Source organism: Sus scrofa, chromosome 4 (assembly GCF_000003025.6).
Source record: "Sus scrofa isolate TJ Tabasco breed Duroc chromosome 4, Sscrofa11.1, whole genome shotgun sequence".
Classification (NCBI taxonomy): domain Eukaryota; kingdom Metazoa; phylum Chordata; class Mammalia; order Artiodactyla; family Suidae; genus Sus; species Sus scrofa.
Genome location: NC_010446.5, coordinates 100,260,663 through 100,275,560, shown reverse-complemented (window position 1 = coordinate 100,275,560; position 14,898 = coordinate 100,260,663). Strand labels below are relative to the sequence as shown.

Sequence of the window (14,898 nt, the reverse complement as noted above, 5' to 3'; positions counted from 1 at the left end):
GGTTGGTTTTTCCTGACTCATCTGCTTGCTTCTCTAGGGTAGAGAGGGATATAAGGATTTAGAGAGAAGACTCTTGCTTCTAAAACAGATTCCTGAAAAAAAGGGTTTAATATGTGTTGCAATAATTAACCCAGATCTAGATATTGCTTGGGCAGCTGGAAAAGAGAGAATTCAGGGGAGGCTGGAGCTAGAGATGCAGATTGAGGAGTCATCATTTGGATCCTTGTTTAAAACCCTGAGAGACATGGGATAGAGAAAGGGGGGAGAGGCAGAGAACAGAGCACAGGAAACACCTCTGTTTAGGAGCAGAGGCAAGAAGGGAGATAGAAGGAATTGTCAGGAAAATAATGTCACTACATTGAGACTGTAGTGTTTTTGATGTACAAGAGAGGAGGTACGTATCAGGAAGTGGGCTGCAGTGTCAGACTTAAGTGTAAGGATGAGAGCTGGGAAAAGGCCATTGGATCTGCCTCAAGGGCTGTTAGATGACTGTGGAGCACTTTGAAGAGAGTGTGAAAAGTAAAACCTGGTTGCACAGAGTTAAGGTATCAGTGGTCAGTAAGGAAAGAAAGAAGGGAGTGTGCCCTCTTTCCTGAAGAAGGATTGAAATAGGGTAGAGTGGGGTAGATGAAATGTGGGCTTAGATTTCCAGGGAGGGCTTCATGGAAGTGGTGAAAGTTATCTGGAGCCTGGAAAGATGGGTTGAATTTAAAGAGGTGGAGAGAAAGGGCGAGAAGGTTTTTGGGATCCTGTAACTCCGTCATTCCCAGTATGGGGTGTTGAATGACCCAGGCAATTACACAGCAGATGCTTTTGGGGATGATATATAGGCTGGACAGGCTGCAGTAGAGGGTTTATTTAGGCTAAGGATTAGAGGAGAAATTCGATTTTGAAGAAGAGCCATATTATAGAGAACTGTACATGGGTTTGTCCAGGGAGATGTTGTTCTGGGCAGGACCTTATCCAATGGCTAAATGGCTAGTCATGGGAGATTTGAATAGAAGAGTGGCATAGCAGAGCAAATATTTTAGAATGACTAAAATAAATCTAAAAGATTGGGGTATGCAGGATGGATTGAGAGGACAAAAGGTTCAAACTGGAGTATGCAAAACCATAGAATTAAATTAGTAAATTTCTTTAGAGAATTTGATTTAGATAAGGTAGGAAAATATAGAAATATAGTAGAATGCAGTATTTGAATAGTTCGGGACAAACATAATACTCTTCTAAAAGAATTTCAAGTTTATCATGCCCCACCCTCTCCCAGCCAGCCAGATGCCTCTGGGTTTTGCATTCATCCAGTACCTATAGGAATACTTTGTAGGTAATGTTTGAAGGGATCATGAAGATTCAGGAGTGAAGGCGGGACACCAGCAACGTGATAGCATAAGATGTTTCTCCTTTAATCCTCCCTTTTAACCAGTGGATTAGACATCCATACATGAACAGAAGTGCCTGGGCACGTCTCCTAGGAGACCCAGGAGGAGAAACACCCACCACTGTAACGAGTTAGTCACAAACATCCATACAGGCAAGCAATCAGTGGAGCCAGTGAAGCTGTCTAGACCCCTCTCTCTGGTATAGCACAGAAATCAGGTGGGTGCTTCCCAGGGAAGGTACTCACATACAGGAGAGAACTTGCAGCAGTCCAGCCTTCCTTGAGGGAGACCTCAGCATGCCACTGGAGAAAAATCAAAGAAAAATATGAGTTAGTTTGCAGCAGTGGTGGTAAGAGAAACTTTCCCAGCATGAACCCTCCCCCCACCAAGAAGACACTGCAGGCGGCTCACTTTTCCAGCAGAGGCCCCCCTGCTACCATCACCAGGTGGAGTGCAACTCAAAAAACAACCTGAAGTACTAATGTGGGAGCTCCACTACTAGGGGTGGTGGGAAAGAGGCAGATTAAGAATTTCAAATGGCATCAAAGAAGTATCCTTAGTAGGAAGTTCAGGCAGGACCCCCTGGGAGTACCACCCTGGGGATTTCCCTACCAAGTAGTATGTGGGCATTCCCGACACACCAAGTGTTAAAATCCACACCTACTGCTGGCTCCCTGTGTTCCCGAGTGTGTCTGTGACAGCAAGCTCTAATAAACCAGAAGCCCTCTCAGAACAGGTCCTGTTGGTGGGCCAGGAAGAAACCACAAAACTTGAGATATAGCGCCACCTTGTGGGGAAAAAGGTTTCCAGCCAGCCTAGTGAATTGTGGGAATCAGAGAAGACAAAAAAAGCTTAAAAATTTGGCCACAGGACTGAGCAAGAAGAGTGGAATACAAACACATACGAAAAACTGAGATAATAGCAGTACCATAGAACATAATACGCTGTCTGCTGAATTAAATGAGCACAGAGTTAAGGAAGTATTTGCTACTTACAGTGCAAAAGCACCAGTGCATGACTACCAGGAATATGAAAAATCAAGGGAATACTGCATCACAAAAAGAAAATGACAGTTCTTCAGCAACCATGCTCAAAGGCACAGAATAGTGATCTAACTGATAAGGAATTCAGAATAGCAGTTATGAAGAAACTCAGTGAATTACAAGGAGATTCAGAAAGGCAGTTCAATAAAATCAGGAATAAAATATGTTAACACAGTGAGATTGAAATTAAAAAAAAAAAACCCAAACTGTGGATGAGATGAAGAATGCAATAGAGAGCAGCTCTAGCAAGGGAGACCATATGGAAGAAAGCATAAGTGACTTGGAAGACAGGAATTTTTAAATAACAAGAGATGGAGGAACAGAAATTTAAAAAGAGTGAAGCAAGCCTGTGTGAGCTATGAGATTGAATAAAGAAACCATCAGAAATCAATGATAGAGAATCTTAAAGGCATCCAGGTACAAAGGAACTCCCACTAGGCTATCAGCGGATTTCTCAGCAGAAACTCTACAGACTGCAGGAGTGGAATGACATATTTAAAGTATTGAAAGATTAAAATTTCCAGCCAAGAATACTTGACCAGCAAAGTTATGAAGGAGAAATAAAGGCTTTCCCAGACAAACAAAATCTCAGAGAGTTCACCACTACAACACCTGCCTTGTAAGAAAATGCTAAAAGGAGTTCTTCAAGCGAGAATGAAAAGACATTCATTAGTGACATGAACACATATGAAAGTACACAGCGCACTGGTAAAGGTGAAATAAGCAATCATGATTTAGAAAACTAACTGTTCACCTAGAATATAAAAAGGAAAAGAGTCATAAAAATAACTAGAGCTGCTAGAAGTGGCTAGTGAATATACAACATAAAAAGAGGTAAATTGTGACATGTGCAGCATAAAGGGGAGGAGTAAGAGGATGGAGCCCTTCCTTATAGGCAATCAAACATAAGTTGCTCTCAGTCTAAAACTCACTGTTTGATTTATAAAATGTTTCATGTAAGCCCCATGGTAACACACAAAGCAAAAACCTAGAGCAAATCCACAAAAGGCAAAGAAAGGGGAACCAGAACATAGCACCTCAGAAAGTAACCGATTTGCAAAGGTAGACAGAAACCTTTCCTAGAAAGGTAGGAAAAAGAAACAATCAAAATACAAAACAACTTGAAAGCAACAACAAGATGGCATTAGTAAGTCCTTATATATAATTACCCTATATATAAATGGATCGAATTAATCAAAAGGCACAGAGTGGCTAGGTGGATTAAAAAAAAAAAAAAAGACCCAACCATATAGTGCCTATAAGAGTCCCACTTGAGCCTTAAAGACCCACATAGACTCAAAGTGAAGAGATGGAAAATATATTCCATGCATGTGAAAACCAAAAGAAAGTGGAAGTAGCTGTATTTATATCACTCAAAATAGACTCTAAGCCAAACTGGTAATAAGAGGCAAAGAAGGGCACTATATCATGATAAAGGGATCAATTCATCAAGAAGATTCAACAATTCTAAACATATATGCACCCAACATCGGTGTACCCAGATACTAAGAAATATGAAGGGAGAAACAGTCAACAATTCAATTAATAATAGGGGAATTCAGTACCCCAGTCAGCAATACATAAATCATCTAAAAAATCAACAAGGAAAATAATGGGCTTGAACTAAACATTAGACCTAATAGACCTAACAGGCATCTGTAGAACATCCCACCCAACAGCAGCAGAATACACATTCTTAAGTACATGTGGAACATTTTCAATGATTATATGATAGGGCAAAAAACAAGTCTTAGCAAAAGAAGACCATTAAAGTCATACCATGTTTCTTTTCTGCTCATAATGATATTAAACTAGAAATAAATGAGGGAAGCTAGAAAATCTAAAAGTATGTGGGAACTAAACAACACATTCCTGAACAACCAGTGGGTCAAAGAAACTAAAGGAAAATCAAATATCTCAAAAAAATGAAAATGGAAACACATGAAGTTCCCGTCGTGGCGCAGTGGTTAACGAATCCAATGAGGAACCATGAGGTTGTGGGTTCAATCCCTGGCCTTGCTCAGTGGGTTAAGGATCCAGTGTTGCTGTGAGCTGTGGTGTAGGTTGCAGACGTGGCTCGGATCCTGTGGCTCTGGTGTAGGCCGGCGGCTACAGTGTTGATTCAACCCCTAGCCTGGGAACCTCCATATGCTGCGGGAGTGGCCCTAGAAAAGGCAAAAAGACAAAAAAAAAAAAAAAAAAAAAAAAAAGGAAACACAACATACTAAAGCCTATGGGATGCTGCAAAAACAGTTCTGAGAGGGAAGCTTATAGCAAAAAAATGTATTACGATATGAGACGGATTGCAGGTAATCAACATACCTTTATCCCTCAAGGAACTAGAAAAGAGAAACAAATTAAGCCCAAAGTTGGCAGAAGGAAGGAAATAAAATTTAGAGCATAAATAAATGACACAGAGACCAGAAAAACAAAAAAGATCAATGAAACTCAAGAGCTAGCTTTTCAAATAGATAAGCAAAATTGATAAACTTTTAGCAAGACTAACAAAAGTAGACTCAAAACTAGAAAAATTATAACTGATCCTACAGAAATATACAATCATAAGAGACTTACTATGAGTCATTGTACACCAACAAGTTAGATAACCTAGAAGAAATTGATAAGTTTATAGAATCTACAGTCTACCAAGACTGAGCCAATAAGAACAAGGAAGTCTGAATAGACCAATAATGAGTAGAGATTGACTCAGTAATTAAAAACCTCCCAACACAGAAAACTCCCCAGACCAGATGGCTTTACTGGCAAATTCTACCAGACATCTAAAGAAGAATTAATGCCAGTCCTTTTCAAACTCTTCCAAAAAATTGAAAAGGGGGGAATCCTTCCAAACTCATTTTATGAGACCAGTATTACGCTGATATCAAAGCCAGATAAGGATACTACAAGCAATCAAAAAACTATAGGCCAATATTCCTGATAAACATAGATGCAACATTTCTCAAAATACTAGCAAACCTAATTCAGGAACTCATTAAAAGGATTACACACCATGACCAAGGGGGAATTTTCCCTGCGATGCAGGGATGGCTTAACATAGACAAGTCAATAAATGTTATACATCACATTAATAGAACGAAAGACAAAAGTGAGCATCTCAATAGATGCAGAAAAAGCATTTGACAAAGTACAACATCCTTTCATTATAAAATTCCCCCTATAGATTGCATATAGAAGGAACATACTTCAGTATAATAAAGGCCATATACAACAAGCCCACAGCTAACATATTCCACAGAGAAGTGAAAGCTTTTCCTCTAAGACTAGGAACAAGACAGGGGTGCTACTCTTACTCAAACCTGAGTGTATTTGGAAGAGGCAGGGTATAGGGAGGATTCAGAATAGTCCTTCCTCAGGGGTCTCATTCTGTAGTCAACTTTGTGTTCTTCCTGTTGCTCCTTTTTATTTTACTTCAGATTTGAGTTTGGGAGGTGTCCTTTTATTTCCTATTGATGAGAAAGAGTCAAGAAACAAAGGACAAGATTTGGTAAGTTAAAAAAAAAAAAAAAACACCAAATTTATCAGAGCTAAAATTCTACTCACATCACCTCCTTTTGAAACTGCTCCTGCTTCCCCCTATCTAATGATTCTCCCTCCTAGTTGGCCTTGATTGTGGCTCAGCACCGCGATCGCTCCAATGTCCTGTCTGGCATTAAGTTGGCAGCCCTAGAAGAGGGCCTGAAGAAGATATTCTTAGCAGCAAGGAAGAAGAAGGGTAAGCTTTTCCTTTTGTGTTCAGGATGACTTTCTGTTTCCAAGCATGTGGTGTGATTTTTAAAAGGAGACGAGAAATGTCAAGACACCATTCAGTATATGTGGTAAAGGTAAGCCCCAGTCTGAGAGACCACAGAAGTAATGGCCTCTCCATCTTGTATTTGCAAAGCCCTTTTCCTTTCTGAATTGCCTTTGTATCCATTATCTCTGGACCATCTGCATCCACTGGGGTATTTGTATCATGATTTTACAGATGGAGAAGCAAAGGACCAGAGATGAAGTAGACCAGTCACATGTAGTTGGGAAGTGCTGTGTATTGTATCCCCTTTTGGAGAGTCAGAGTCCACATTAGCAGACAGTTCTCTGCCAAAGCTCAGAGTTTAATTTTGTTTCCAAACCCAGTGGGTCTCAGAGCTTATTGATCGAGCGCTAAAGAATCTGCTTATTTTAATAACATCTTGGAGTTCCCGTCGTGGCTCAGTGGTTAACGAATCTGACTAGGAACCATGAGGTTGCGGGTTCGGTCCCTGCCCTTGCTCAGTGGGTTAACGATCTGGCGTTGCCGTGAGCTGTGGTGTAGGTTGCAGACGCGGCTCGGATCCCACGTTGCTGTGGCTCTGGCGTAGGCCGGTGGCTACAGCTCCGATTCAACCCCTAGCCTGGGAACCTCCATATGCCGCGGGAGCGGCCCAAGAAATAGCAACAACAACAAAAGACAAAAAAAAAAAAAAAAAAAAAAAAAAATAACATCTTGATCATTGATCATATTCTGTTTCCATTGTACCTGCTTTTTTTCCAGAGCCTATATGTCCCCATGTTAGATAGAATTTAGTTTTTTCCCCATAACAATCCCTCCCCAGAATATTTGACATTACAATTGTATGCTTTGAGTGGGACAAACCAAGATTGTATACATTTTATTAGAAACCACAAAATGACTCAGAATATGTTATTATCTCCTATGTATCTCTTATACACAATCAATTTGATGAAGACCTCGTGATCTTTTTTTTTTGTAAAATACAGCAAGTGTCCATCTTCCACGCATTGGACACGCCACGAAAGGTTTTAACTGGTATGGTACTGAGCGACTTATTCGGAAACACTTGGCCGCAAGAGGCATCCCAACTTACATGTATCCTTTTGTTATCCTAGCGGTGTGCTCTTCCAGCTCCAATGGGAAGATGTCTTGCATTTTCTGGTATCAATATTAAATCGAAGGCCAAGTCCTCTTCTGCATTCTTTTCACTGTGCTCCTCTTCAATGAGAGAAAACTAAGAACCATTTTCTAACTTGTATATATCCAAGGAGATAAATACACCTAAGCATTTCTGGTGCCAACAACTAGCTTAAAAGATATATGAAGAGTTAATTGAATAACTGCTATTTGCCAACATTGAATCTCTCTCACATTATTCCTCTGAAGATCCTTCAGGCCCGTAAACCAAGGCCTGATTCTAAGAACTTCACTCTATTCACTAAAATAACCAAGTACATGGTTTTATTTCTGAGCCTGTTCAGTGTATTCTTAAGGAGCAGTGTGAAATTCATGTTGATTATCAGGATACAATCTAGTTTTGCTCAACTAGTATTTTCTTCTAAAGACCTGCCTGCTAAATAAATTATCATTGTTGGAACCATGATACGAAGTTCAGAATAACTGGAAGAAGCTGAATTGACCCCCAAGTCAATTATACAGAAATTTCATCGTTTCACTTAGTGAAATGAATTCACTCAGTGGTGGTTTATTTAAATCATTATGAAAACTTAGCAGAGAAGTTATGTTTTATACACTTGCACAAGTCAAGCAGTGTCAAAAGAGTTTGAGTATATCGGGTAATAATTCTGCAGTAATATGTATGAAAAATGTAGGAAGGGTTTATGATATGGCAAAAGGAAATTAAGGCATACTACTTCTGGAGTGGCTATTTCAGTAATTACTAAAGACCTAGTTTTAGTAAAGTTGATTTTAAAGTGATGAAGTATATATTCCTTGACCATCCTTATCAGATATTACTTTCCTCGAAGCAAGGCTTCCATCCTTCATTCACAGGCCTCCTCATCTTCCTCCTCAAGACAGCTGGTGCCTTAACTGTTGGCCCAGCCTCAGATCCAGCCTTCAGCAGCCAGCTAAGATATTTGCTCAAAGCTACTGTAATAGAGTATTTCAAAAAGGAATCCGGATCTGGTGGGCCTCTGAGATACTCTGTTTTTTGGAATTCTAATTTTGTTCTCCTGGATGTGATACCAATTTCTACCTGTAATACAAGGATGCACAAGTTATTTGAGAAAATCCTTTGACAGTTTGCAGGGCTCCAGTTTGCATAGCTATTTGAATAATAATAAGTTTTCTTTCTCTAATGGTTTCATTGCTTTCTTTCCCCTCAATCTAAGTTTTCTTCCCCTCCGTCAGACTGGATTCTTTATAGTGAGAAAGACAAATGGATTAAGGAGAAAGGAAAGTAATAGGAGAACAGGGTGGCTTGGGGAGAAAGAAGTGCCTTCAGCCACTTCGTGCCTTGGAGAGAGAGGTCTCTGAGGGGCAGAGGCTGAGCAGTGAGATTCTTCATCAGACAGGTGGAAGCTCTGCTGTCCTTCTTTTCGCCCTTCTCAGCATTCAGATCTAGAAGTACACACCGTCTATGGCCATACCACCCTGAACGCGCCCTGTCTCGTCAGATCTAGAAGTACACACATTGGCCCAGAGGCCTGTCAAATGTGATTTCAGAGAAACCAGAGGATCTCCTTTCCCTCTCCCACCAAATTCAGTTCAGCCTCAAGAAATAAGGGGATTGTGGAAATCTGACAAAGCTGACATCAAATGTCAGATTAGGGAGGGTGAGGGGCTGAGAGCCACCAGAGAAGGAGTCTTAGGTGGAGACACCATATAAGCCATGGCCTTTCTCACTTTTGTATGTGAAGTCTCTGTTTTGGCCAACTGTCCTCAACCCAGCCTGGTTTCTGCTGCTTTGAGGCACCTAGCGTGCCCAGAACCTAGCATGCTCAACACCTAGCATACCCGGAAGCCTCAGCCCTGGGGCCTTGATTCAGGGAACCCTGGCTACTGGGGGTCTCAGAGTTGGGACCATGACCTCCTAAGGAAGGTGGTGCCTTTAGCACCTGGGCTATCCTGTTCTATTTGACTCTCTCCCCAGTTCTGTCACCCTTTAATAATTTAGGATCCAGGAGTTCCTGTTGTGGTGCAGTGGAAAAGAATCAAGTAGGAACCAAGAGGTTGCGGGCTCGATCACTGACCTTACTCAGTGGGTTAAGGATCTGGCGTTGCTGTGAGCTGTGCTGTGGGTCACAGACAAGGCTTGGCTCTGGCGGGGCTGTGGTGTAGGCCGGCGGCTACAGCTCCAATTAGACCCCTAGCCTGGGAACCTCCGTATGCTGTGGGTGTGGACCTAAAAAAACAAAAAGACCAACAACAACAAAAAATGTAAGATCTGTGTTGAAGACCTAGTAGACCCTAAATTCATGATTCCTTAATTTGTTTTTCCTAAAATTCCTTAGTTTCATTTTTACTTCTTCCTATCTACTACTGTTACCACCAGCCCTTAACACATAGGTGATTACTTTTAACCTCTAAAACTAGCGTCCTAGGTCTTAGAAGCAGAACTGGAACTCCAAAAAGGGAGACTACAGAGAAATCTAACCTAATGCACAAGTAAGCTATCGGGCCTTTAAGAGCAGCCGGAGTCCAACAGGTGAGATATAAGCAGGGGCAAAGAAAACTTGGTTGTCTGGAAGCTGTATAGCCCCCAGAGAAGCTGTACGTTCTTTGGATAGCAGAGTCGTGGGGCTAGCCACCCACAGATGTTGCTAAACATTTGCGAGGGGCATCAGAGCAGGAAACTCACTCCCAAACGTGGCATAGCTGACCTTTTCAGGGGCACAGGTGTTTTTTTGAAAAGAGAGAGGCTTTTCACCCTATACTCTGTCCTTCTTGCTCTAGCTACGTGGGCTTTTTCTCTGGATGGAGGCCCTGGGCCATGACCTTGTGCCACCTGGTAACCTGTTAGCGGCAGCTCCCTTCCTTCCTTTTCCATCTCTGCTTGCTCGTCAGAGTGGAGAACATTGCCCTGCTCTATCTCTATACGTCTTTTCTGTCTCATAATCCCTTCAGTCTTCCCATCAAAGGGTGCCCCTGTCTGGGAAGGAAGAATGAAAGCAGATACTGACTTTATCCCAAGGGCTCTGTTCTGTTTCCTCCACAGCATCTTTGATGCCATCTGGCCCTCCCCTCTGAGGAGGCTATGATAGGGCCTAGAGGACAACAAAAAAGTTTGTTCACTGATGAGCTTTTGTGCAGAAGTTTGTACCATAAACGTCAATATAAAAATCCTGTGTATTGAAATAGGCATTTGTCCTGAAATTTTCTCTGTGTACAATCTTACATGTTTTCTTGATTTTTAATAAACTTTACTTAGCAACATGCCTATAACTTTTATTTTTAGTCCCATCAATCTAAACTACATTCTACTGGGAGTTTCTATTGTGGCTCAGCAAGTTAAGAACCTGACTAGTATCCTTGAGGATGTGGATGTGTTTCCTAGTCTTGCTCAGTGGGTTAAGGATCTGGTGCGGCTGTGGCTGTGACGTAGGCTGGCAGCTGCAGCTCTGATTTGATCCCTAGCCTGGGAACTTCCATATACCACAGGTGTGGCCCTTAATAAATATATACATACTTACATAAATAAACTGCATTTTACTGAGTGAATTAAACCTCTTCAAGTATAGCTTGGGGAGTTACTGTCCTGTTTCAGTGGTAACAAATCTGACTAGCATCCTTGAGGATGTGGGTTCTATCCCTGGCCTTGCTCAGTGGGTTATGGATCCAGCATTGCTATGGCTGTGGGTAGGCTGGCAGCCTCATCTCAGATTGGACCCCAGCTCGAGAACTTCCATATGCTGCAGGTGCGGCCCTAAAAAGACCAAAAAACAAAACAAAAAAAAAAATGTAAAGCTTGAATTAGCCATTTTAGATGATGTTTCTGAGGGCCCAAACCCTCTCTAGGCCAATGGGTTTTTCTCTCTCTTGCTGTCTACTAAGTGAAGCACAAAATCACTCAAGCATTGCTTACCTTCCACCATAACTTACCTTGTTTCCCAAAGACATCCTTCATTTTCTTGCCTGTGCTTTTGGCTCATTGTGGTGTCTCCTTGGGCTGCCTTCATCCTCTAAACCCCTTGCCCTTTCTCCAAGATTGTCCTCTACCAAGTTCTGACCTTTAAGAATCCAGAAGAATGTAATCTCTCTGTGCTTGAACTACTAGTGATAATTTGGTTTATGACAATTTGCTTACCTCATATTATACCCATTGGTATATTTAATTCTTGCCTAAATACTAAGGCCTTTGAGAAAGATGATTTCTCAGTTATTTTTCATACTATACAAATCAATTAGCTGGTACTCAAAAACTGAATTGAAATGGTATGTGAATAACTGGCTAACAATTTGGGGAAAGTATTAGACTTCCTGCATGTGTCATAAACCACAGATGGTTTAAATACTTAAATATGAAACTTGAGAATATAGAAAGAAACTTGCCATTTTTATGGTGTCTGACTAGCAACTGCCTTCTGAAGCGTCTCCCAACTTTTCACTAAAATTCCAGTGGCATTAAGGTGAACACTCAAATCACACTGAAAATAAGACAACCAAACAACCAAATGCCAGAATATGAGATGAAATGACACTAGTTACAAGGCAAAGGTGATCTGAGATTTCATTTTAGGAAGCAAACCTAGGACCTTCATCAGCCAGAAAATGAGCAACCATGCCTCCATCCTTTCTTTCCCTAAGTTAACAGAAAGGTCAACTGTCCCCTCCCCCCATCTCTGCTGTGAACTCTGTCCCCTCCAGGCTTCTCAAGAATGTTAATTACTTATTCTCATCTATTCAGTTTCTTCCTTCAATTTAGTCTCTTTCCATTGACTTATAAACAATGTCAAGTCCTCTCCCATTTAAAAAACTCCCTACTCCTCATTCTCTCCCTCCTCACAGCCAGTCCTTGAAAGAGTTGTCCATCCACACTCATTTCTCCACCTCTCACTCTTTAACCCGCACCACTCTTTCTGCACTGTCACTCCTCCAAGAGGGTCTGTGTTAAGAATACCAGTGACCTCCAAGTCACTATCCAGATAACATTTTTCAGTTTTCATCTTGTCCTCTCAGCAGCATTCAGCTCTGTCGACTGCTTCCCACTTCTTGAAACACTCTTGCCTTAGCTTCTGTGACAAGATACTTTCTGTGACAAAATAATCTCCAGGAACTTACCTTCTATCTTCTTTGTACAATTTTTCCCCACCGTCTTCTTTTTACCTAGTGTATTAGTTTGCTAGGGCTGCCATAACAAAATACCACATACTGGGTGACTTAACTAGAAGTGTATTTCCCATAGTTCAAGAGGTTTGTAGTCCAAAATCAAGATGTCAGAAGGGTTGTTTCTTTTCTGAGACCCCTCTCCCTGTCTTGCAGATGCCCACCTTCTTGCTCTATCCTCACATATTGTTTCCTCTGTGTGTGCATAACCTGGTATCTCTGTTTCCAAATTTTGTCTTCAAAGGACATCAGTCAGAATAGCTTAGGCCCCATCCTAATGGCCTCACTTTAACTTAATGCCTCTTTAAAGGCACTGTCTACAAATACAGTCACATTCTGAGGTGCTGGGGATTAAGTCTTCAACATAAGAATTTGGGAGGACATAATTCAGCCCCAAACACCCAGCCATTAAATGTTGGAATTCCTCAAGTCTTATTCCCAGACCCCACCTCCGCTTCCCATTCTGAATTTTCTCAAGGCCATTTCATCCACTCTGAACTCTGTGAATCAGCTCATATCTCTAGCTCAGCTGTTTCATCTCCAAGCCTGTTATACTCAGCTGCCTACTTGACATCTCTTCTGAATATTTCAAAGGCAACACAAATTTGCATGCCCCAAACTGGGTTAATCTCAATCCTTTCCCATTCCCCCTAATAAAATAAATATATCTATTCAGTTATGCAAATCCACTGTATAAGAGTTATCTTTAATATTTCTTTCATCCTCCATAAATTTAATCTATCATCAAGATCTAGCAATTTAACTTCTTAAGAATCTATAGAATTCATCACTTTGCTTCATCTTTGCCATCACCCTAGTGTTGACCACTATATATTTCACTTGGACAATCAGAAAAGTTCTAACTCTGTCCTTGTATCCGCTAGTTCTCTAGTCTGATTGTCAACAGCTAGCATAGTCTTAAAGTCTGTCCTGAAGGAGGGCATGGGGTGTGGTAGGGAGCCACGCAGGGCTGGGATGCCCATGCCTGCAGTCCTGAAGGACTTGGGGCCAAGGGCCCACTGTCCAGTTTTCCCAGCTCCACTTATTGAAAAGACTATCTTGACAGAGACAAGATTGTGGAATAGTAGGACTTGAGCTCACCTCCTCTCACAAAAACACCAATGATTACAACTAACTGTTGAATAGCAATCACCAACATAGATTTGAAGCTACCAAAAAAAGATACCCTAAACCCAAAGACAAAGAAGTCACATCAAGATGGTAGGACAGGTGCTTTCACGATATAAGCAATCCCATAATCACTGGGTGGGTGACTCACAGACTGGAAAATAACTACATCACAGAGGCTCTCCCACAGGAATGAGAGTTTGGGACCCCCACATCAGGTTCCCATGCTTGGGGGTCTGGCATTGGGAGGAGGAGCCCCCAGGGCATTTGGCATTGAAGGCCAGTGAAGATTGAATGCAGGAGCTCCACAGGACTGGGGGAAACAGACACTTCATTGTTGGAGGGCACACACAGGGTTTCCTGTGCACTGGGTCCAAGGGCAAAGCAGGGACTCCATAAGAATCTGGATCAGGCCCATCTGTGTGTCTTGGAAGTTCTCCCAGGAGAGTGAAGGGTGGCTGTGGCTTGCTGTGGGGGCAAAATATTGGATGTAGAAGTTCCAGGAATAATCATCAGGTGTGAGCTCCCCTGGAGGCTGCCATTTTGGAAAAATCTGGCCCCACTCATCAGCACTGAGAAGTCCCACTCATAAAGGCTGTGAAGCCCCAGGCTGAACAACAAACAGGGTGAGAACACAGCACACATCAGCAAACAGGCTGTCTACAGTCCTAGGCACACAGCTGTCTCTAATCACACTCAGAGACAAAGCCCACCAATGAGAGGGACAAAACTCAGCTCCACCTACCAGTGGGCAGGACCAATCTCTTCCATCACGTAGCCTGCCACTAGCCCCTGTATTGACTTTACCCGTAAGGGGGCAGGCAGCAGAAGCAAGAGAAGCTATGACCCTGTAGCCTATAAAAAGGAGACTACACAAAAAAGCTATACAAAATGAAATGTCAGAGAAATATGAGCTAGATGAAGGAAAAAGAAAAACGCTGGAAGAAGAGCTAAGTGGAGACAAGAAAACTACCTGCAAAAGACTTGAGAGTAATGCCCGTAAGTATGATCCAAAATCTCGGAGACAAACTAGAGGCGAAGATCAATAAATTAAAAGAAATGTTTAACAAAGGAATAGAAGATTTAAAGAGTCAACAAGCAGAAATGAACAACACAATAACCGAAATAAAAAATTCACTAGAAGGAACCAATAGCATAATACAGGAGGCAGAAGAACAAAAAAGCAAGATGGGAGATGGCTGGTGGAAATCACTGATGTGAAACAGAATAAAGAAAAAAGAATGAAAAGAATTGAGGACAGTTTAAGAGAACTCTGGGACAACTTTAA

The 14,898-nt window shown here is 41.7% G+C and overlaps 1 protein-coding gene across 12 annotated transcripts in view; it reads left to right on the top strand.

The window, feature by feature from the left end:
• Positions 1–10,598, top strand: part of CHD1L (chromodomain helicase DNA binding protein 1 like) — a 160,766-nt gene extending 150,168 nt beyond the window's left edge. For all 12 annotated transcript variants that reach the window (XR_297334.3, XM_013993372.2, XM_021089965.1 and 9 more), the window contains 4 exons: positions 5,857–5,927; positions 6,041–6,155; positions 7,181–7,289; positions 8,165–10,598. Coding sequence is in view for 11 of the 12 variants with exons in the window: in XM_013993372.2 (XP_013848826.1) it covers positions 5,857–5,927; positions 6,041–6,155; positions 7,181–7,289; positions 8,165–8,246 (377 nt within the window). In the remaining variant the exon portion in view is untranslated. The remainder of the gene's footprint in view (positions 1–5,856; positions 5,928–6,040; positions 6,156–7,180; positions 7,290–8,164) is intronic.